Source organism: Anarhichas minor, unplaced genomic scaffold (assembly GCF_050575085.1).
Source record: "Anarhichas minor isolate MPS153535 unplaced genomic scaffold, ASM5057508v1 ptg000018l, whole genome shotgun sequence".
Lineage (NCBI taxonomy): Eukaryota > Metazoa > Chordata > Actinopteri > Perciformes > Anarhichadidae > Anarhichas > Anarhichas minor.
In genome coordinates this window covers 13,934,822-13,957,353 of record NW_027466464.1, presented here as the reverse complement: position 1 = coordinate 13,957,353, position 22,532 = coordinate 13,934,822, and the positions used below count along the sequence as shown (strand labels likewise).

Genomic DNA, 22,532 nt, shown 5'->3' with positions numbered 1-22,532 from the left:
CTAAACACATTATAACCAGGTATAAGGACGGCTGCTTCAGGTGAGGAGCTCGAGAGCCAAGTTTCAGATAAGCCTAGGATGTCTACATGTGAGTTGTCAAGTAGATGTTCAATGTGCTCACGTTTGGGTACCATGCTACGGATGTTCAAGTGACCACATAACAACCCTCTAGGTTTAGAACCAGGGTCCCATACTAACTCGGCGTGGTTCAATGTTCTGAAGATTCTTGTCCTGAGTTTCTTCAGAGCTGGATTCCTGGGTTTTGTCAGGGATGGTCTGCGTTGACAGCTCCCACAGGGGAGTTGTGTATGCCGACTTACAGTGGATCCAGGCTGCGGACGAGCCGCCGCTAACAGACCCGGCACTGATGGTGTTAGCTGCTCCTGTTGTTGTCGCTGTCGTCGTCGTCGTCTGCTGCTGGGGCCTGGGACCAACCCAGTGGTGGCTGGCACGCTGCCGCTGGGGCCCGGGTACAGCCTGATTGTAGCTGACATGCTACAATCGTTAGCGACCATGTCCGTCACCACCGCCACAACAACAAGCAGGAGAGGGAAATAGTCTCTGATCGCATTCATCACCTTTTCACAACGTTTTGCGCTTCTCAAGCTTTGTAGTAGTGGCCGTCCTTGGGTCCCAGTTGTGTCTTGTGTGGCCGCAGAATTATCGCCGAAGCTCCCCGAAGCTCGTCCCCGCGCTGCTCTCTGTGTTGTGGCTCAAGCTGTGATGATCAAGTCCTCAACCTCAAAGTCCTCAAAGATGAAGTGTTGTCGTGGACATGTTGTCCCACAAAGGGACTCGGTGTGAGAGTTGTCGTGGACATGTTGTCCCACAAAGGGACTCGGTGTGAGAGTTGTCGTGGACATGTTGTCCCACAAAGGGACTCGGTGTGAGAGTTGTCGTGGACATGTTGTCCCACAAAGGGACTCGGTGTGAGAGTTGTGGTGCAGAGACCTTCACGTGTCTTCACAGCGAGTCCTTCTGCTGCTCTGCTCCACAGGAGGCCGTTGAACTGGTACCGGAACATGGAGGCCAACTGGAGGTGGATGTGTTCTCGTCCCGCTGAGAAGGTTCGTCTCACACACACACACACACACACAGGCAATACATATATGAATACATGTACATATAAATACACGTGTGTGTGTGTGTGTGTGTGTGTGTGTCAGCTGCTGATGCCGACTCTGATGGTGACGGCCGGTAAAGACCAGGTGCTGCTGCCGGCCTTCTCCAAAGGAATGGAGGACAAGGTGAGCAAAACAAACCCCCCAAAGAACTACTAATCCCACCGTTGTGATGGTAGATTATATTAAATATGGATTATTGTAAATGACTGCAGATGCTGAACCTGAGCAGAGCCCACCTGGAGGAGTGTGGACACTGGACTCAGATGGAGAGGCCGGAGGAGACCAACAGCATCCTGATCTCATGGCTCAAAGGAGCCCTGAAGGAGGCCGGAGGCCTCAACGTGGCCCCCAAACTGTGAGGGGGGCGGAGCCAGACACCATGATGATATGAAGTCATAAACATATCAGAAAGAACATAAATCATTGTGAATGCTACGTTGAGCTGCTTTAGACTGTCGATCAGACAAATGAACCATTCATGTGATCTTTAAAGGAAAGAATCATCAATAAGTCAGATATGAACTTCAGATGTTTAGATGTGGAGGAGACGACATGAACACACGAGACACGGACCAGAAGGACTCACATGGTGGATTCTGACAAACTAAATGAGAGAAACACAGAACACGGCTCCAAGATCACTTTATTTGTAAAGTGGAGATTTGACAACTGTGACAATAAAACTCTGTTAAACTCTTTGTTTGATTCTGGAGACATTCCATCGGTCTGCAAACAAAGATGAAGGTTTGTGTGAACTTCTACTGAAACAACGACGTCATGAAGCGTTTGATGGTGAGCTGTAGCTTCTGTTTATTAGCTTAGCATTATGTAGCATTTATCTTTGGTTAAAGACACGTTGATTAAATATGCAGCACACGGACAGAGTCTAAATATTTTGAGGAAAAATATTTTATATTATAGAGTTTATCTTGAGACTTAAATGTTCATGTAAATATTATGAACTTTTCTCTAAAAAATGACTTTAATATTTCAAAATGTTATGACTTCATGCTGAACAATCGTGGAATAAATATAATAAAAAGTCAAAGTAGACATTTCGATGAAATGTCTGTAATATTAGACAATATTTCAAGAAAAAAACCCAAATATGATCTCTTCATCTCATAACCGTCTTCTTGAACTCCTGCACAGTGTCGCCCTCCTGTGGTCACAAGGAGAAGTGTTCACAGCTTCTTCTCCTTAAACAGCTTCTTCCAGGCCGGCATGATGTGCTCGTAGATCCTCTCCATCTGAAACACAAACAGCCTCAATGATGCTCATCTGGCTTCTCTTTAAAGTCAACATTTGAACTACGCTTTAAGTTAAACAAGTTTGTTAAATGTTAGATATAAATGTTAGATATAAGAGGGCCCTCTGGCTGAGGCCCGACGACACCGCCAGAACCAGGGTGACCGTCTTGATCAGCAGGGTCCATTTCCCCAAGTAGCCCCGGATGATGAAGCCGCTGAGGATCGTCTCGATCTGCAAAACAAACACACAACTGTTGGAGCCTGTCGGAGAGCTGCGTGACCCGTCGTCAGCGCTTCTCTCACCTCTGGGATTCCTGAACCGCAGGCGTACGGAGCGAACACTCGCACCAGCGACACCGCCAGGAAGGAGAACAGCAGCGCCCACAGAACGTACAGGAAGTAGTTCAACACGTACGCCCCCGCTCCCTGAAAGAGACCAAACACACATCGATCCTCTCTCCGCCCGTCAAACGCTGCTCCACAGTGAGACTTCTCTACAAACGTGTGCTTCCTCGTGTTCCCGTGGTCTGACCTCGGCGTGGCCCGTCATCAGCTCGGCCCATTTCTGCCACTGAGGACACTCGTCCCGGTCGTCCAAAGTCGTCTCGTTGGACGTCCGGCAGCGCTGCTCGTGGCTGTAATAGAAGGCCGTCAGACACACGCCTTCCTTCAGGTCGGTCATCCAGTCCACCGCCAGGTCGATCACTCCGGCCAGCGTGCCTGCAGAAGACACAACGTTCCCCAGTGAGACGTGATGTTTTGAGAGGGATCTGTTGGGGAACGTTCCGCGTCCTGGTCCCTCCTGACTGACCTGAGAGCAGGCCGATGAGCAGCATCACCACCCATCCCGACCAGGCGTCCAGCAGGCTCTTGATCAGCTCCCAGAAGGACTCTTTACTCTTACTGGTGATCTGGTAGACGAGCACACAGAGTACTTACAGCTGATGAATACTCCTACGTATACACGAGGGTATGTGGAGAACCTGGTCACACCTTGCGGTGGCGGTCCGTGTCTCTGGACTTCTCCCTCAGCCAGTCGATGGTGTGGAAGTCTTCATACGTGCCCACGTCAGGAAAAGGCTCGTCCAGGAAATCCATCAAGTTTCCAGCTCCGTTCATCTCCTCTGTGGGCGTGGCACTGCTGCCGCCTGGCAGAGAGGAAGTGTTCATCGTTACCTTCCACTTTAATATCTGCTGCTGCACAGCGTGTACCTCGTGATGAACACACTTTTATATTTACTCTCTTCATCAGTCAATGAAATATCAAAGAAATGTATTTGTTGTTCCAGCCAACAGTCTAAAAACAGAGAAACGTTCTGAAGGAGCTGCAGCTAGAAACGTTCAGCATTAACTGAAAGAAAAGCAATAATTCAATAGTTATTAATCTCACACACACACACACACACACACACACACACTACATGATGGTAGCTGGCCTGTATCACTGCTCTTGTCGTCCTCTTGTTGTTGTTTATGTTTCTTGTAATTAAATAATAAATAACAATGGAAGCCACCGTCGGAGCACAACTCTGCAGCGTGACACTGATGCTGAACAGCAGCTTTAAACAGTCTCACGGTTCATGAACAACACAACAGCTGCAGAAGAAGACACAGCTGAACGCTGCAGACACGGCTAGCTGTGTTAGCATGTAAAGCTAACGCTATATCCGTCAGTTAGCTCCATAAAGTCGTCTTCTTACCGTCACCAGGCTCCATGTTACAGTCCATCCTGACGACTACAGGTGGAGAATGTGTCCTTTGAATCAGTACCGTGTTTAATGTCGGCTACGTTTCACATTTTAGCTTAAATATACAGAGAAAAGAGGCGTTAAACGTCAAGAAATAAACAGACGGCGTCATAGACAGCGTTTCCCACAATGCACCTGCTCAGCCTCACGCTCACGTTTCCCACAATGCACCTGTTCAGCCTCACGCTCACGTTGTAGATCGTCTATTGTAAAGATGGTGTGATGGACAGAGGTAGAAGAACTACTCAGATCATTTACTAAAGTATAAGTACAAATACCACAATGTAGAAATACTCTGTTACAAGTAAAGAGAGAATATAAGTATAAAGTATCAGAATAAAGAAGTACTAAAGTACTGGGATATGGAGAGGCTCTCTGGAGGTAGAACTCATGTCTGATGTGGGACATGAACATGGTGCTTGAGGCTGATTTAATCTGGTGAACTGGGAGAGGATGAGTTTATTCAGAGGTGACTTTACTGGACCTGGAACCAGCCAGACTTCCTCCTCCCTCCTCTTCCTCTCAGGGATGTGGTCTTCTTCAGGGTCTCCTCTGATCCACCTCTCTGTGGAGAAACACTGGAGACAAATACAGCTGCTGCCTGAACATCTGTTTACAGATATTATATAAAACCATTTTATATAATGTTTTGACAGATGTACGATTGTACTTTTTACTAAAAAGTACAATATGTACCTCTGAGATGTAGTACAGTATAAAGTACAACATGTACCTCTGAGGTGTAGTACAGTATAAAGTACAACATGTACCTCTGAGATGTAGTACAGTATAAAGTACAACATGTACCTCTGAGGTGTAGTACAGTATAAAGTACAACATGTACCTCTGAGATGTAGTATAGTATAAAGTACTATATGTACCTCTGAGATGTAGTGCAGTATAAAGTACTATATGTACCTCTGAGATGTAGTACACTATAAAGTACTGCATGTACCTCTGAGGTGTAGTACAGTATAAAGTACAATATGTACCTCTGAGATGTAGTGCAGTATAAAGTACTATATGTACCTCTGAGATGTCGTACAGTATAAAGTACAACATGTACCTCTGAGATGTAGTATAGTATAAAGTACTATATGTACCTCTGAGATGTAGTGCAGTATAAAGTACTATATGTACCTCTGAGATGTAGTACAGTATAAAGTACTACATGTACCTCTGAGATGTAGTACAGTATAAAGTACAACATGTACCTCTGAGATGTAGTACAGTATAAAGTACAACATGTACCTCTGAGATGTAGTACAGTATAAAGTACAACATGTACCTCTGAGATGTAGTACAGTATAAAGTACTACATGTACCTCTGAGATGTAGTACAGTATAAAGTACAACATGTACCTCTGAGATGTAGTACAGTATAAAGTACATGTACCTCTGAGGTGTAGTACAGTATAAAGTACAACATGTACCTCTGAGGTGTAGTACAGTATAAAGTACTACATGTACCTCTGAGGTGTAGTACAGTATAAAGTACAACATGTACCTCTGAGGTGTAGTACAGTATAAAGTACAACATGTACCTCTGAGGTGTAGTACAGTATAAAGTACTACATGTACCTCTGAGGTGTAGTACAGTATAAAGTACAACATGTACCTCTGAGGTGTAGTACAGTATAAAGTACTACATGTACCTCTGAGGTGTAGTACAGTATAAAGTACATGTACCTCTGAGGTGTAGTACAGTATAAAGTACTACATGTACCTCTGAGGTGTAGTGCAGTATAAAGTACTATATGTACCTCTGAGATGTAGTACAGTATAAAGTACTACATGTACCTCTGAGATGTAGTACAGTATAAAGTACATGTACCTCTGAGGTGTAGTACAGTATAAAGTACATGTACCTCTGAGATGTAGTACAGTATAAAGTACATGTACCTCTGAGGTGTAGTACAGTATAAAGTACAACATGTACCTCTGAGGTGTAGTACAGTATAAAGTACTACATGTACCTCTGAGGTGTAGTACAGTATAAAGTACAACATGTACCTCTGAGGTGTAGTACAGTATAAAGTACTACATGTACCTCTGAGGTGTAGTACAGTATAAAGTACAACATGTATCTCTGAGGTGTAGTACAGTATAAAGTACTACATGTACCTCTGAGGTGTAGTACAGTATAAAGTACAACATGTACCTCTGAGGTGTAGTACAGTATAAAGTACTACATGTACCTCTGAGGTGTAGTACAGTATAAAGTACATGTACCTCTGAGGTGTAGTACAGTATAAAGTACAACATGTATCTCTGAGGTGTAGTACAGTATAAAGTACTACATGTACCTCTGAGGTGTAGTACAGTATAAAGTACATGTACCTCTGAGGTGTAGTACAGTATAAAGTACTACATGTACCTCTGAGGTGTAGTACAGTATAAAGTACAACATGTACCTCTGAGGTGTAGTACAGTATAAAGTACATGTACCTCTGAGGTGTAGTACAGTATAAAGTACTACATGTACCTCTGAGGTGTAGTACAGTATAAAGTACATGTACCTCTGAGGTGTAGTACAGTATAAAGTACAACATGTACCTCTAAGGTGTAGTACAGTATAAAGTACATTATATACCTCTGAGATGTAGTACAGTATAAAGTACAACATGTACCTCTGAGATGTAGTACAGTATAAAGTACTACATGTACCTCTGAGATGTAGTACAGTATAAAGTACAACATGTACCTCTGAGATGTAGTACAGTATAAAGTACTACATGTACCTCTGAGGTGTAATACAGTATAAAGTACTACATGTACCTCTGAGATGTAGTACAGTATAAAGTACAATATGTACCTCTGAGATGTAGTACAGTATAAAGTACAACATGTACCTCTGAGATGTAGTACAGTATAAAGTACTACATGTACCTCTGAGATGTAGTACAGTATAAAGTACAACATGTACCTCTGAGATGTAGTACAGTATAAAGTACTACATGTACCTCTGAGATGTAGTACAGTATAAAGTACAACATGTACCTCTGAGATGTAGTACAGTATAAAGTACTACATGTACCTCTGAGGTGTAGTACAGTATAAAGTACTACATGTACCTCTGAGATGTAGTACAGTATAAAGTACAATATGTACCTCTGAGATGTAGTACAGTATAAAGTACTACATGTGCCTCTGAGGTGTAGTACAGTATAAAGTACTACATGTACCTCTGAGGTGTAGTACTGGTGTACTGGTTCATTGGGTACATTCATTAAATACATATTCATGTTATCAGATATTCATCATATTCATAAATCTTAACTGGTTCTTTAATCATCGCAGTAGTTCTGAGGAAGACAACAAATACACAAATACACCAATTTAGTACTTTTATTGAGACCAAAACCATAATCCAATACAAAAACAGAAGGTACTTCATGAAATACAGCTTCCATCTTTAAAGCAGTAGAAGTACACGTTTACAATGTGAAGTACTGATCATTTCAATCAATATGAATCATGTGATGAACACATGTATTATAATAACAGACAGATTAGAGTCACTGTGATCTGCTCAACAACTGGTTCATTGCACAGAGAAAGTTTCTGTGAACTCAAAGTACACGAGTACACAGTTCCACATGAAGAACTCCTTCAACAGAAGATGATGCAGCACTGAACTGCTTCTGATCTTCATATTTATGTTCTTTAATGTCACAAAGAGCTCAGGAAGAAACTGATCACGAGCATTATTAGTGTGAGCAGACTTATTAACTCATCTTTGTTAGATTATTAACATTTCACCGCATGTTATGATGGTTCAGACACCCACAGACCTACAGAGACACTGAGGAACCGGAACTGAACGAGAACCCAAAGCCAGGATACAGAGGTTCAGTGAATGTGGTGTTGAAGGTGTGGAGGTGGATCAATGTGTCTGAGGAGACTCTGTAGAAGGACAGAGAGCCAGCAGGACAGTCCACATACACTGCTACTCTACCAGAGGAGGAGGAGGAGGAGAAGGAGGAGGAGGAGGAGAAGGAGATGGGTGTATCTGTCTTATTGTGCCAGACAGAGTAACCATCATCAGAGCACCACAGACTCCAGGACTGATCATTCCATCCAAACCAACAGTAATCACTGTTTCCTTTCCTTCTGATTCCTCTGTAACTCACTGATATATAAACTCTTCCTCTCCACTCGACCTCCCAGTAACAGTGACCAGTCAGACCAGTTGTACACAGCAGCTGATGAAAGACATCAAACCTGTCTGGATGATCAGGATATGACTGATCCTCCACAAGTGTCACCTTCCTGTTGTTGTCAGACAGTTTGAGGTTTCTGTTCACTGTGTTTGTGTCGAGTGTGAGTTCACAGGAATCTGATGGAGAGAACAAGACACAATACAGCTGCAGTTATTAATCTATCATCTGTTTGATGATGACATCAGAGATGTGAATGAGTGATGTCACAGTTTGAAGATGCTTTGTTTTCATGGATCAATCTAAATAAACACTTACATTTCCTCAGACCTGGTCTCAACCATCGGTCTCCAGCAGGCTCCACCCTGATGGGAGTATGGAGGTCAGACAGCAGCCTCAGTCCTGGACCATTGTAGCTCAGGTCCAGCTGTCTCAGATGGGAGGGGTTGGATCTCAGAGCTGAGTCCAGAGAAACACAGCCTTCCTCTGTGACCAGACAGCCTGACAGCCTGCAAACCACATACAGAAGAACCCTCTGTGAACATGTGGCGGTACGTTCTGGTACATCTTTAGTTCAGATACAAGTTTAGGATCAACCTGGAACATCCTGCTGGAAGGTAATTCTGAGTCTAGAAGCTAACGTTTAGTTAAAGGTCCTTTGACACATTCCTACGTAGGTCTGCAGTTTATCATCTTATGTAAATCTGATTTGAAATAGTCATCTAATATGATAGTAATATAACAGTTGAATGGGTGAATTAATCCTGACCTCAGAGTCTCCAGTTCACAGTGTGTACTCTCCAGTCCAGCAGACAGCAGCTTCACTCCTGAATCCTGCAGGTCGTTGTTACTCAGGTCCAGGTCTCTCAGACTAGAGGACTGGGAGCTGAGGACTGAGGACAGAGCTTCACAGCTTCTCTCTGAGAGGTTGCAGTGTCTCAGACTGAAGGAAATAATTACATCTATGTTAAAATGTTTGCTAAGCAGCTGCATTTTTCAACCTGATTCCTATTTTTTTTCCATGTTATAGTGTCTTGAGTGACTAACGGGGACAACAGTTCCTGAAATTGGTCAAGTATTGAGGAGAACGCGACGAAGTAAAACGTTCTTACCTTTCTCATTCCGTTTAATGTTTCATGTGACTTGTTGCCAAAGTTGGAGAAAGGAGTACCATTGGACACAGTTTTTGTCAGATTTAGTTGTGATGGAGTACATAAAGTGTAGCTGAATATGTCAGTTACTTATAACAACAATCTGAGCCTGTCTGTGGCAACAACAAGCTCTTTTCGTGGACCTACGGTGACGTTGAGGAGTTGCCCGAACGATTACATTGCAGACCGTTTAGCGTCTCTCGTCTTCAGCGTCCTCCCTCAATACTGGACCAACTTGTACCCATTAGTCACTTAGACACAAGGACAAAGGTCCAAGTTACCCTCTAAAGTTAAGAGATGTCTCAAATCATTTGAGACAAAGCGTAACATGATCTGACCTGAGAGTCTCCAGTTCACAGTGTGTACTCTCCAGTCCAGCAGACAGCAGCTTCACTCCTGAATCCTGCAGGTTGTTGTTACTCAGGTCCATCTCTCTCAGACTAGAGGACTGGGAGCAGATGACTGAGGACAGAGCTTCACAGCTTCTCTCTGAGAGGTTACAGCCACTCAGTCTGAAGAAGCAACAGAAAACAAGTAATACGTTATCACTCTCCGTTTGTTCTACTACCATCAGGAAGGAGAGACAGGACCATCAAAACCCGGACTAACAGGCTGAGGAACAGCTTCTTCCCCAGAGCGGTTTCCTCCATCACCCCCCACCCACCACCCCACCCAGCTCACAGACAGTGCTGCGCTGAAACAAATATAGTCAATAACATGTCACTTTAACTAAGCACATTTTTCTTGTCTTGTCTGAATGTTTTTATACATTTTCCCCCTTAACGGGATAAATATAATATAATACAATTTTTAAAAAATATAGCTTTTATTGATTATTAAAGCCTACTTACAGAGCTTTGTTGGAGACTTTGACCACTGGCAGCAGCCTCAGAAGAGCATCCTCAGAAGCAGAGTATTTCTTCAGGTCAAACACGTCCAGATCTTTTTCTGATGACAGTAAGATGAAGCCCAGAGCTGACCACTGAGCAGGAGACAGTTTATCTCTGGAGAGACGTCCTGACCTCAGGGACTGTTGGATATCCTCCACTAGAGAACCAGCATTCAGTTCATTCAGACAGTGGAACAGATTGATGCTTTTCTCTGGAGACACATTCTCACTGATCTTCTCCTTGATGTACTGGACTGTTCTCTGATTGGTCAGTGAGCTACTTCCTGTCGGTGTCAGCAGACCTCGTAGGAGAGTCTGATTGGTCTCCAGAGAAAGACCCAGGAGGAAGCGGAGGAACAAGTCCAGGTGTCCATTTGGACTCTGTAAGGCCTTGTCCACAGCACTCAGGTAGAGATGTGTTAGTTCAGGTTTGTCTCTAAAGACTTCAGACCTACGGGAGGTTCTTTGTTCTTCTGACAGCAGATTGACACCAGAGTTGATGAAGGTCAGATGGACATGAAGAGCAGCCAGAAACTCCTGAACACTCAGATGGACGAAGCAGAAGACCTTGTCCTGGTACAGTCCTCTCTCCTCTCTAAAGATCTGTGTGAACACTCCTGAGTACACTGAGGCTTCTCTGATGTCGATGCCACACTCTGTCAGGTCGGATTCATAGAAGATCAGGTTCCCTTTCTGCAGCTGATCAAAAGCCAGTTTTCCCAGAGACTCGGTCATCTTCCTGCTCTCTGGACTCCAGTGTGGATCTGTCTCAGCTCCTCCATCATACTTGACCTTCTTCAGTTTGGACTGAAACACCAGGAAGTGGATGTACATCTCAGTCAGGGTCTTGGGCAGCTCTCCTCCCTCTCTGGTCTTCAACACATCCTCCAGAACTGTAGCAGTGATCCAGCAGAAGACTGGGATGTGGCACATGATGTGGAGGCTTCGTGAGGTCTTGATGTGGGAGATGATCCTGCTGGCCTGCTCCTCATCTCTGAATCTCTTCCTGAAGTACTCCTCCTTCTGTGGGCCGGTGAACCCTCTGACCTCTGTCACCATGTCAACACACTCAGGAGGGATCTGATTGGCTGCTGCAGGTCGTGTGGTTATCCAGAGTCGAGCAGAGGGAAGCAGTTTCCCCCTGAAGAGGTTTGTCAGCAGCACATCCACTGAGGTGGACTCTGTAACATCAGTCAGGACCTCATTGTTGTAGAAGTCCAGAGGAAGTCGACACTCATCCAGACCGTCAAAGATGAACAAAACCAGGAACTCTTCAAACCTGCAGACTCCTGCTTCTTTGGTTTCACTGAAGAATCGATGAACAAGTTCCACCAAGCTGAACTTCTTCTCTTTCAACACATTCAGCTCTCTGAAAGTGAATGGAAATGTGAACTGTATGTCCTGGTGGTCTTTGTCTTCAGCCCAGTCCAGAGTGAACTTCTGTGTTAAGACTGTTTTCCCAACGCCAGCCACTCCCTTTGTCATCACTGTTCTGATTGGTTCCTCTCTTCCAGGTGAGGCTTTAAAGAGGTCTTCTTGTCTGATGGTTTTTTCTGGTCTGTGTGGTTTCCTGGATGCTGTTTCAATGTGTCTGACCTCATGTTCATCATTGACCCCTGCAGTCCCTCCCTCTGTGATGTAGAGCTCTGTGTAGATCTGATTCAGAAGGGTTGGGTTTCCTGCTTTAGCGATCCCCTCAAACACACACTGGAACTTCTTCTTCAGGTTAGATTTGAGTTCACGCTGACAAACTGCAGCAGGAAGTCCTGAATGAACACACAACAAAGAAGATCAATGAGTCAAAGAATAGATTTCAACATGTCATTTCCTCAAAGAATGAGTCGATGAATATATGTTGGTCCATCTCTTCAGACATTAGTAAACGTCCCATTTATCCAGCATGTTAAATCTTTAGAGAAATCCTCTTACTGCTCTGCAGACAGTCAGCCAGCTCCTCCTGCTTCATTCTCCTCAGGAAGTGCAGTGTGATCTTCACAAAAGCCTTTCTGCTGCTCCTCCTCTGCTCTTCATCCTCACCATCCAACACCTCCTCATCCTCCCTCTGATTCTCTAAGCATTCTGGGTAATCTGAACTCACAACCTTCTGGATCTTCTTCAGCTCGTTCTTCACAAAAGTGACGATGTTCTCCTCCAGCAGCTGGAACAGAATATTCTATGAATGACACAAACTAAAACCATGGAAGCAAACATCAGATCCATGTTGGACAGACTGACAATCCATTGGTCTACAAAGTGCAGCATGGAGATGATTGTGAACACAATGGATGTAAAAGTAGTTGTACATGTACAGACCATAAATATGGAGTCCAGGTGTGTTTGATGCTGCTGGGCAGACGGACCTCTGGGAACCTCTGAGCTCTCCTGGTCCTCTCTGTGGAGGAATCATGAAGAATCAGCTCACATTGTATCTGTCGACACAGAGACCAACACAAAGATGGTTCCTCCAGACAGTAAAGTCTTGATCGTACTGCTGATCCCACTGTCCCGGCTGCATTTCTTTGCAGTTCCGTGTGTAAAAACACCTTAAAACACTGCACCAAACCAGGGTTAAAAAGACATAACAGACCAAACCCTATTTTAAAGAAAGCAACTCTTCCGATGTAAAGAATTATAGGCCAATGCGTACCTCAACCAGAACAAGCTTCTTGACCAACACCAGTCTGGTTTCATTCAGGCTACTCAACCGAGACCGCCGTCCTTGCCGTCACAGAGGAACCCCACATTGCTGGATCAGCCTTCCCACTCCCCTCGGCCGTCATCCTGCTGGACCTTTCAGCGTTGTTGACACAGTGAACCACCAGATCCTCCTCCCCACCCTCCAAGAACTCAAGCTCTGCTCTCTCCTTGTTCACATTCTACCTCAAAGGTCACACGAACAGGATACGTTGGAGAGAATCTGCATCTGAACCTTGTAGCCTCATTATTTGAGTCCCTCGGGGTTTCGTTCTGGGTCCCCTCATCTTTTCTCTTTACCCTAAGTCACTTGGTTTTTTATACACTCGCATGGCTTGTCCTACCACAGCTATGCAGATGACACTAAACTTATCCCGTCTTTTACCCGCGAGCTAAACTTTTACAAGACCGAGCTGCTCTTCCTTCCAGGGAAGACATCTCTTGTCCATCACCGCTGACCAGCTGTCTTTCCCTGACAACATCTCTGTGACAACCCACTACTGCAAATTCTTCACAACATCAGGAGGATATATCCCTGCAATTGTCCCCTGGCTTATGTGCCCATTGATGTATTAAGGGAACTGGATACAGAGTTCGGAGGCAGCGCTCCGTTCATTCCTATGAAAGTGGACTTACGAGTCAAGATTTCAGAGGAAAATACCCGGATCTTTCGTCAATCAGATTTCTGCTCCATTATTCATCTTTCTGGGAGAACGAGTGTCACGATATTAAAGTTTTAGCGGTGGCTCTTCGTCCCTTTTATCTACCCAGCTAGTGTTCTCATGCTATTATTTAGTCCCACACCACCAGGGAGGTTTGGAACCAGAGCCTCGGACTCAAAAAGGTCCCGGTACCCAAGAAGAGGAACGACTCCAGACTGTATATAAGAAGTGGACGTAGTCATGGTGACGATCCTCATTGGTTTGTGGACTGATGTTTTGAAGCCTCAAGTTTGGCTATTTCGCCGTTGCCAACTTGTTTTTTTTGCAACCAGTGAACAGGAAGTGACCATATTTGGACGTAGTCGTCATGACGTAGAGACGCCGTATATGTCTCTGGTAGAGACCTGTCAATCACCGTGTAGCCCCGCCCTAAAGCATCCCCTGCTTTATGGTCTGTTTGACTCTAAATGGACCATAATGTACTAAATGAACATCATGCTGTGTTGAAGAAGACTTGAAACTAGAGATTGAGACCATAAACTCATGTTTACAATGTTTACTGAGGTAATAAATCAAGAGAGAAGGAGAGTCATTTTCTCATAGACTTCTATACAACCAGAGGAGTCGCCCCCTGGTGGACACTAGAGAGAATGCAGGTGTGAACCTGGTGCTTTTTGACATTTCCTCCGGGGTAAACGCTACATGGCTGGCCGATCCAAAGTTGTAGCTAACTTCGAGGCGAGCATCCTTTTACTTTAAAGAGCAGCAGGTGGCAAACAACCCAGTTTGAAGGAGCCTACAACTTAGTTTAGCGGCTCAGAAAACAATGCAATCACGAATTAGTTTTTAGATGCTTTAGAAACAGGAAGGAGTTTCTGTTACCAATCGGTCGAGAAAATAAAAGCAGCATTTTTAATATAAATCAGGTGAGAATAGAGGCTTTTATGAACGTTCCACTGGTTCCCTGGATGATTAATTACCTGGGCGTTTGGCGACTGTTTCTGAACCACAGCGGCTGCCCCTTGGACCTGTCACTCTTCATGGACACACAGCTGGGTTCAGGTTGATCAGAGTCCAGTTCCAGGAGGTTCCTGCTAGACAGAGAGGAAGACCACCAGAGAAGGAGATCCACTTATTAAATCTTCAGCTACAGAAGCTGCTGGAAGACTAGAAGCTATCAACAAGAAGATAAAAGTCTGAAGCTCTTCACACTGAAAGATTTCTGTTCTATCATTCATCATCTTTCTGGGAGAACGAGTGCCACGATATTAAAGTTTTTGCGGTGGCTCTTCGTCCCTTTTATCTACCCAACTAGTGTTCTCATGCTATTATTTAGTTCCACACCACCAGGGAGGTTTGGAACCAGAGCCTTGGATTCAAAAAGGTCCCGTAGTCTGGACGTAGTCGTCATGACGTAGAGACACCGTATACGTCTCTGGTAGATACCTGTCAATCACTGTGTAGCCCCGCCCTAAAGCATCCCCTGCTTTATGGTCTATTAGAGACCTGTCAATCACCGTGTAGCCCTGCCCCTAAAGCATCCCCTGCTTTATGGTCTATTAGAGACCTGTCAATCACTGTGTAGCCCCGCCCTAAAGCATCCCCTGCTTTATGGTCTATAAGAGACCTGTCAATCACCGTGTAGCCCTGCCCCTAAAGCATCCCCTGCTTTATGGTCTATTAGAGACCTGTCAATCACCGTGTAGCCCCGCCCTAAAGCATCCCCTGCTTTATGGTCTGTTTGACTCTAAATGGACCATAATTTACTAAATGAACATCATGCTGTATTGAAGAAGACTTGAAACTAGAGATTGAGACCATAAACTCATGTTTACTGAGGTAATAAATCAAGAGAGAAGTAGAGTCATTTTCTCATAGACTTCTATACAACCAGAGGAGTCGCCCCCTGGTGGACACTAGAGAGAATGCAGGTGTGAACCTGGTGCTTTTTGACATTTCCTCTGGGGTAAACGCTATATGGCTGCCCGATCCAAAGTTGTGGCTAACTTCGAGGCTAGCACCCTTCACTTTAAAGAGCAGCAGGTGGCAAACGAGCCAGTTTGAAGGAGCCTACAACTTAGTTTAGCGCCTCAGAAAATGACGTAATCACGAATTCGTTTTTTAGAGGCTTTAGAAGCAGGAAGGAGTTTCTGTTACCAATCGGTCAAGAGAATAAAAGCAGCGTTTTCAATATAAAGCAGGTGAAAATAGAGGCGTTTATGAACGTTCCACTGGTTCCCTGGATGATTAATTACCTGGGCGTTTGGCGACTGTTTCTGAACCACAGCGGCTGCCCCTTGGACCTGTCACTCTTCATGGACACACAGCTGGGTTCAGGTTGATCAGAGTCCAGTTCCAGGAGGTTCCTGCTAGACAGAGAGGAAGACCACCAGAGAAGGAGATCCACTTATTAAATCTTCAGCTACAGAAGCTGCTGGAAGACTAGAAGCTATCAACAAGAAGATGAAAGTCTGAAGCTCTTCACACTGAAAGATTTCTGTTCTATCATTCATCATCTTTCTGGGAGAACGAGTGCCACGATATTAAAGTTTTAGCGGTGGCTCTTCGTCCCTTTTATCTACCCAACTAGTGTTCTCATGCTATTATTTAGTTCCACACCACCAGGGAGGTTTGGAACCAGAGCCTCGGACTCAAAAAGGTCCCGTAGTCTGGACGTAGTCGTCATGACGTAGAGACACCGTATACATCTCTGGTAGAGACCTGTCAATCACTGTGTAGCCCCGCCCTAAAGCATCCCCTGCTTTATGGTCTATTTGAGACCTGTCAATCACCGTGTAGCCCCGCCCTAAAGCATCCCCTGCTTTATGGTCTGTTTGACTCTAAATGGACCATAATTTACTAAATGAACATCATGCTGTATTGAAGAAGACTTGAAACTAGAGATTGAGACCATAAACTCATGTTTACAATGTTTACTGAGGTAATAAATCAAGAGAGAAGTAGAGTCATTTTCTCATAGACTTCTATACAACCAGAGGAGTTGCCCCCTGGTGGACACTAGACAGAATGCAGGTGTGCACCTGGTGCTTTTTGACATTTCCTCCGGGGTAAACGCTATATGACTGCCCGATCCAAAGTTGTGGCTAACTTCGAGGCTAGCACCCTTCACTTTAAAGAGCAGCAGGTGGCAAACGAGCCAGTTTGAAGGAGCCTACAACTTAGTTTAGCGCCCCAGAAAATGACGTAATCACGACTTAGTTTTTTAGAGGCTTTAGAAGCAGGAAGGAGTTTCTGTTACCAATCGGTCGAGAGAATAAAAGCAGTGTTTTTAATATAAAGCAGGTGAAAATAGAGGCGTTTATGAACGTTCCACTGGTTCCCTGGATGATTAATTACCTGGGCGTTTGGCGACTGTTTCTGAACCACAGCGGCTGCCCCTTGGACCTGTCACTCTTCATGGACACACAGCTGGGTTCAGGTTGATCAGAGTCCAGTTCAGGGTCCGGTTCCCTGAAGTCCCTGTTAGACAGAGAGGAAGACCACCAGAGAAGTTTCAGTGTGCAGTTTCTACTTTAAGAAGGTTTGTTCTTTCACTTGTTTTGTGACTAACTGATGCTGACTTACGTTACAAATAGCTCCTCCATGGACCCGTCACTCCTTAAGGACCCACAGCTGGGTTCAGGTTCAGGTCCAGGTTCAGGTGCTACAAAGATATTTTTCCAAACAATGACTAATGTTTAGGACAAAAAGGCTAATAACACAATATTTGAGGTGCTATAAGAACAGATTTTTTAAATAATTCCAGACAATGACTGATGTATACTGTATGTGTTCAGGACATCGATGACTCCACCCATTCTGAATATCAAACGTTTTTACTGTACCAATTAAGAGATATTTCAAAGCAAAAATCATACATTTGTAGAGAAACAGGTACATTTCTTAATATTTTAAGTGTGATAAAAGTATTTTCTCAATAATTCTAAACTATAACTGATGCATATGTGTTCAAGACAAGTCTGATTACAACCCAACAAAAAAGAATAATTTTTACTGTAACAATAGATTTTTCAAAGTAAAAGTCTAACATTTGTACATTAAAAAAGTAAATCAGGACATCTGCACAACAGAGATCCATCCATCCATCCATTTTCCTCCGCTTATCCGGGGTCGGGTCGCGGTGGCAACAGGCCAAGCAGGCTGACCCAGACTTCCCTCTCACCGGCAACATGTTCCAGCTCATTCTGGAGGATCCCGAGGCATTCCCAGGCCAGCTGGGAGATGTAATCCCTCCAGCGTGTTCTGGGTCTTCCCCGGGGTCTCTTCCCAGTTGGACATGCCTGGAAAACCTCCAGGAGGCATCCTAATTAGATGCCCGAACCACCTCAGCTGACTCCTTTCAACGCGAAGGAGTAGCGGCTCGACTCCAAGCTCCCTCCTGATGACCGAGCTCCTTACCCTATCTCTCAGGCTGAGCCCGGCCACCCTACGGAGGAAGCTCATTTCGGCCGCTTGTAGCCGCGACCTTGTCCTTTCGGTCATGACCCAGAGTTCGTGACCATAGGTGAGGGTAGGAACGTAGACCGAGTGGTAAATTGAGAGCTTTGCCTTCCGGCTCAGCTCCCTCTTCACCAAGACGGTCCGGTGCAGCGCCTGCTTTACTGCTGCAGCCGCACCGATCTGTCTGTCGATCTCCCACTCCATCTTACCCTCACTCGTGAACAAGACCCCGAGATACTTGAACTCCTTCGCTTGAGGTAGGCACTCCGTCCCCACCTGGAGGGAGCAATCCACCGGTTTCCGGCAGAGCACCATGGCCTGAGATTTGGAGGTGCTAACTCTCATCCCCGGCGCTTCACACTCAGCTGCAAACCGCCCCAGTGAATGCTGGAGGTCACGATCCGAGGAGGCTAACAGGACCACATCATCTGCAAACAGCATAGAGGCGATCCCGAGACCCCCGAACCTGACGTTCTCCACCCCCAGGCTGCGCCTAGATATCCTGTCCATGAAAGTCACGAACAGGACCGGAGACAAAGGGCAGCCCTGGCGGAGGCCAACACCCACCGGGAACGTGTCTGACTTATTGCCGAGAATGCGGACACAGCTCCTACTGCAGTCGTACAGAGACCGGATCGCCCGTTGTAATGGGTCCGGCACCCCATACTCCCGCAGCACCCCCCACAAGAACCCCGAGGGACCCGGTCGAAAGCCTTCTCCAAGTCCACAAAGCACATGTAGACTGGTTGGGCAAACTCCCAGAACCCCTCCAGTAGTCTTGCGAGGGTAAAGAGCTGGTCCACTGTTCCACGGCCGGGACGGAATCCGCATTGCTCCTCTTGAATCTGAGGTTCGACAAACGGTCGGAGCCTCCTTTCCAGCACCCTGGCATAAGCCTTCCCCAGGAGGCTGAGTAGTGTGATACCCCGGTAATTCGAGCACACTCTCCGGTCCCCCTTTTTGAAAATGGGAACCACCACCCCGGTCTGCCAGTCCATGGGCACTGATCCCGACCCCCATGCGACATTGAAGAGGCGTGTCAGCCAGGACAGCCCAACTATGTCCAGCGCTTTCAGCATCTCAGGGCGGATCTTATCCACCCCCGGCGCCTTGCCACCAAGGAGCTTTTTGACTACCTCAGCGGCCTCTGCCAGGGACATGGCTGAGCCTCCCTAGATCTTCAGGCGCTACCTCCTCTGCAGAGGACATGTTGGTCGGGTTTAGGAGTTCCTCAAAGTGCTCTTTCCACCGCCCGACGATGTCCCCTGTCCGGGTCAGCAGTTCCCCCCCTCCCCCCCTGCTGAGAACAGCCTGGGGTAAGCCCTGCTTTCCCTTCCTGAGCCGTCGGATGGTTTGCCAGAACCTCCTTGAGGCCAACCGAAAGTCCTTCTCCATGGCCTCCCCGAACTCCTCCCATGCCCGAGTTTTAGCATTCGCGACCACTGCAGCTGCAGCCCTTCTGGCCTGCCGGTACCTGTCAGCTGCTTCGGGAGACCCCTGGGCCAACCAAGCCTTGAAGGTCTCCTTCTTCAGCTTGACGGCTTCCCTCACCTCCGGTGTCCACCACCGGGTTCTCGGGTTGCCGCCACGACAGGCACCGATGACCTTCCGGCCACAGCTCCTCGCGGCCGCGTCCACAATAGAGGCTTTGAACATGGTCCATTCGGATTCCATGTCCCCAACCTCCCTCGGGATGTGTGAGAAGTTCTTCCGGAGGTGGGAGTTAAAGACCTCCCGGACAGGGTCCTCCGCCAGACGTTCCCAGTTCACCCTCACTACACGTTTGGGCTTGCTGGGTCTTTCCAACCGGTTCCCCTGACATCTGATCCAACTCACCACCAGTTGGTGATCAGTTGACAGCTCTGCTCCTCTCTTCACCCGAGTGTCCAAGACATACGGCCGCAAATCTAATGATACGATTACAAAGTCGATCATTGATCTCCGGCCTAAGGTGTTCTGGTACCAGGTACACTTATGAGCCACTTTATGTTCGAACATGGTGTTCGTTATGGCCAAACCGTGGCAAGCACAGAAGTCCAATAACGAGACGCCATTCGGGTTCAGATCGGGCAAGTCGTTCCTCCCAATCACCCCCCGCCAGGTTTCTCCGTCATTGCCCACGTGAGCGTTGAAGTCCCCCAGGAGAACTATGGAGTCGGTAGGCGGTGCCCTTTCCAGGACCCCTCCCACCGACTCCAAGAAGGCCGGATACTCTGAACTGCTGTTTGGTGCATAAGCACAAACCACAGTCAGAGCCTTGCTCCCCGCAACCCTGGAGGCGACACTCTCGTTCTCCGGGGAGAACTCCAACACAGCGGCGCTTAGCCGGGCGCTCGTGAGTATCCCCACTCCCGCCCGGCGCCTCTCACCCTGGGCAACTCCGGAAAAGGACAAAGTCCAACCCCTCTCCAGGAGCTTAGTTCCAGAGCCAGTGCTGTGTGTGGAGGTGAGTCCAACTATATCTAGCTGGTATCGCTCCACCTCCTGCACCAGCTCTGGCTCTTTCCCCGCTAGCGAGGTGACGTTCCACGTCCCTAGAGCTAGTCTATGCTGCCGGCGATCGGCTCGCCCAGGCCTCCCGCCTGACCCGCCGCCCGGTCTGCATTGCACCCGACCCCGATGCTTGTCCCTGCGGGTGGTGGGTCCACAGGGTGGCTGCTCCATGCTGTTTATTCGGGCTGAGCCCGACCGGGCCCCATGGGCGAAGGCCCGGCCACCAGACGCTCGCCAACGAGCTCCCCTCCTGGGTCTGGCTCCGGGAGGGTGCCCCGGTTTCCCTGGTCCGGGCGAGGTGGCTGAAGTCCGTGGGCGGCTTATCATGAGGGTTGTTTGAGTTTTATTTTATTTTTTCTATGTGATGATGAAGAAAATGGCAGACATGCGCATTTCAGAGGTCAAAGTTGAGTCTTTTTATTATTTTATATTTAACATCTTACATTTTTTCATACATTCCTTATCTTCAGAAAAGAGGTGTGTGATTATATTTGATAAGGTTCTGACAGCACCTTCAAGACTTTAGACTTTGACTTTGGAACATCTCTTATTACAGTAAAATGTCTGATTGTCAGTCTGGGTGAGTCAACGATGGCCTGAACACATACACATCAGTCATTGTCTGCAGTTATTGAGAAGAATATTTTTATAGCACCAGATATTTGAAGGTACAATTTCAGTTCAGTTTGTACTTCATAAAATATCTTAATTGGGAAAGTTAAGATGTTTGATTTTTGTTTGGATGTGGTCAGAAATGTCCTGAACAAATACATATCAGTAAGTCAGATATTATTCATTTAATTATCTTTCATCAATCCTCAAATCAAAGAATAAAGACACTTCATCCACAATGTAGCTTTAACTCACGAGATGCAGGTAACATGTTTTATACTTAATGTTAATATAATTAATTTAATCTTATTTCCACATTATGCAATTTATATATACGCTTAGTTGACATCTTATTTTGGAAACCGGATGTTGTCTCACGTTAAAACTTTCTCGCTTCGTTGACATCTTATTTTGGAAACCGGATGTTGTCTCACGTTAATCTTTCCGCTAACTTTGCAAACTCCTTATAGGCGCACTAACAGTCACGTGTCTGCTGAGTTGAGCGCAGTTTTGTCAAAGTGACGTCAGTGAACTCAAACAGTCCTAAATCTGAAATAAAGAGCTTTACATGAGCTGCTGAAACAAGGACACGGACATATTTCTAAACATTGTCATCATCACAGGTTTATTATCTAACATGATGAGTCTTTGGACAATGCCACGTAGTAACAACAGAGTAGATCTCTGTGGTCTGTTCCTCTTGCTCTCCCTTTAAAAACACGGTTCTTCTCTTCTTCCTCACTAGAAACGCGCTCTACAACAACAGTCCATGAGCAGTTACCTCTCCTGTGTGGCCCAGTGGGAGCCTCTCATCCCCGGGGAGGTGGACTGGGTTTCTCTCTGTGTCCGCAGGTCCAAACCCAACAGCCTTCATGCACATTACCTGTCTGAACGTTTCCTGGTTTGATTGCACCTTCACTTAATTGGACACTTCATGCTGGAAGAGGCCACAAGAGGCCACAAGGTGTCGCTGTTGACCAGCAGACAACAAGCTGAGAGATGAACTCCAGACTCTGAACCACGATCCAAACCAGAAGTTATCCTCCAGTTATTATTGGCTTTAGTTTTGTGTTTATTCATTAATCTCTACTGTTATAAATGACGCACATGTTCCTTCAGTTCTCTGCTGACTGAAAGAGTCTGTGATCTCCATATGAACTAAAACAACCAACATGTATATTTATATATATATATATGTATATATATATATATACATATATATATATATATACATATATATATATATATATATATATATATGTATATATATATATATATATATATATAT

The 22,532-nt window shown here is 45.8% G+C and overlaps 3 protein-coding genes and 1 long non-coding RNA gene across 4 annotated transcripts; 1 reads left to right on the top strand and 3 right to left on the bottom strand.

Moving 5' to 3' along the window:
* The first annotated feature begins 891 nt into the window (after nt 1–891).
* On the top strand, nt 892–1,822 carry LOC142952857 (bifunctional epoxide hydrolase 2-like). The gene is made up of 3 exons (XM_076094842.1): nt 892–1,067; nt 1,167–1,247; nt 1,337–1,822. The coding sequence occupies exons 1-3, from the start codon at nt 1,023–1,025 to the stop codon at nt 1,481–1,483; spliced, it is 273 nt and encodes a 90-aa protein (XP_075950957.1). The 5' UTR covers nt 892–1,022; the 3' UTR covers nt 1,484–1,822.
* LOC142952856 (H(+)/Cl(-) exchange transporter 4-like) lies at nt 1,751–4,254 on the bottom strand. Its single transcript, XM_076094841.1, has 6 exons — nt 4,075–4,254; nt 3,368–3,522; nt 3,186–3,285; nt 2,907–3,094; nt 2,678–2,800; nt 1,751–2,606 (listed from the first exon to the last, which is right to left on the bottom strand). Exons 1-6 carry the CDS (start codon nt 4,100–4,102, stop codon nt 2,460–2,462), a joined length of 741 nt encoding a protein of 246 aa, XP_075950956.1. The 5' UTR covers nt 4,103–4,254; the 3' UTR covers nt 1,751–2,459.
* Nucleotides 4,255–7,456: 3,202 nt separating this feature from the next.
* Nucleotides 7,457–14,809, bottom strand: LOC142952847 (protein NLRC3-like). Its single transcript, XM_076094832.1, has 8 exons — nt 14,659–14,809; nt 12,636–12,714; nt 12,252–12,480; nt 10,285–12,088; nt 9,772–9,945; nt 9,052–9,225; nt 8,601–8,791; nt 7,457–8,461 (listed from the first exon to the last, which is right to left on the bottom strand). The coding sequence occupies exons 1-8, from the start codon at nt 14,718–14,720 to the stop codon at nt 7,917–7,919; spliced, it is 3,258 nt and encodes a 1,085-aa protein (XP_075950947.1). The 5' UTR covers nt 14,721–14,809; the 3' UTR covers nt 7,457–7,916.
* A 2,236-nt stretch (nt 14,810–17,045) lies between these two features.
* LOC142952851 (uncharacterized) lies at nt 17,046–22,141 on the bottom strand. The gene is made up of 3 exons (XR_012954733.1): nt 22,026–22,141; nt 17,264–17,342; nt 17,046–17,158 (listed from the first exon to the last, which is right to left on the bottom strand). It is a non-coding gene; the product is annotated as an uncharacterized LOC142952851 (long non-coding RNA).
* Nucleotides 22,142–22,532: the final 391 nt, after the last annotated feature.

Bases quoted from the DNA above. Each gene is read 5' to 3' on its own strand.
- LOC142952847 (XM_076094832.1), bottom strand. From the start codon at position 14,720: ATGAAGAGTGACAGGTCCAAGGGGCAGCCGCTGTGGTTCAGAAACAGT. The intron at 9,946-10,284 runs GTAAGTAGGCTT...TTGCTTCTTCAG, and splicing joins AAAGTCTCCAACAAAGCTCT to ACTGAGTGGCTGTAACCTCT. The intron at 9,226-9,771 runs GTCAGATCATGT...TATTTCCTTCAG, and splicing joins TGTGAACTGGAGACTCTCAG to TCTGAGACACTGCAACCTCT.
- LOC142952856 (XM_076094841.1), bottom strand. From the start codon at position 4,102: ATGGACTGTAACATGGAGCCTGGTGACG. The intron at 3,095-3,185 runs GTCAGTCAGGAG...TGTCTTCTGCAG, and splicing joins GCTCATCGGCCTGCTCTCAG to GCACGCTGGCCGGAGTGATC. The intron at 2,607-2,677 runs GTGAGAGAAGCG...TTTGTTTTGCAG, and splicing joins GCGGTTCAGGAATCCCAGAG to ATCGAGACGATCCTCAGCGG.
- LOC142952857 (XM_076094842.1), top strand. From the start codon at position 1,023: ATGGAGGCCAACTGGAGGTGGATGTGTTCTCGTCCCGCTGAGAAG. The intron at 1,068-1,166 runs GTTCGTCTCACA...TGTGTGTGTCAG, and splicing joins GTTCTCGTCCCGCTGAGAAG to CTGCTGATGCCGACTCTGAT. The intron at 1,248-1,336 runs GTGAGCAAAACA...AAATGACTGCAG, and splicing joins CCAAAGGAATGGAGGACAAG to ATGCTGAACCTGAGCAGAGC.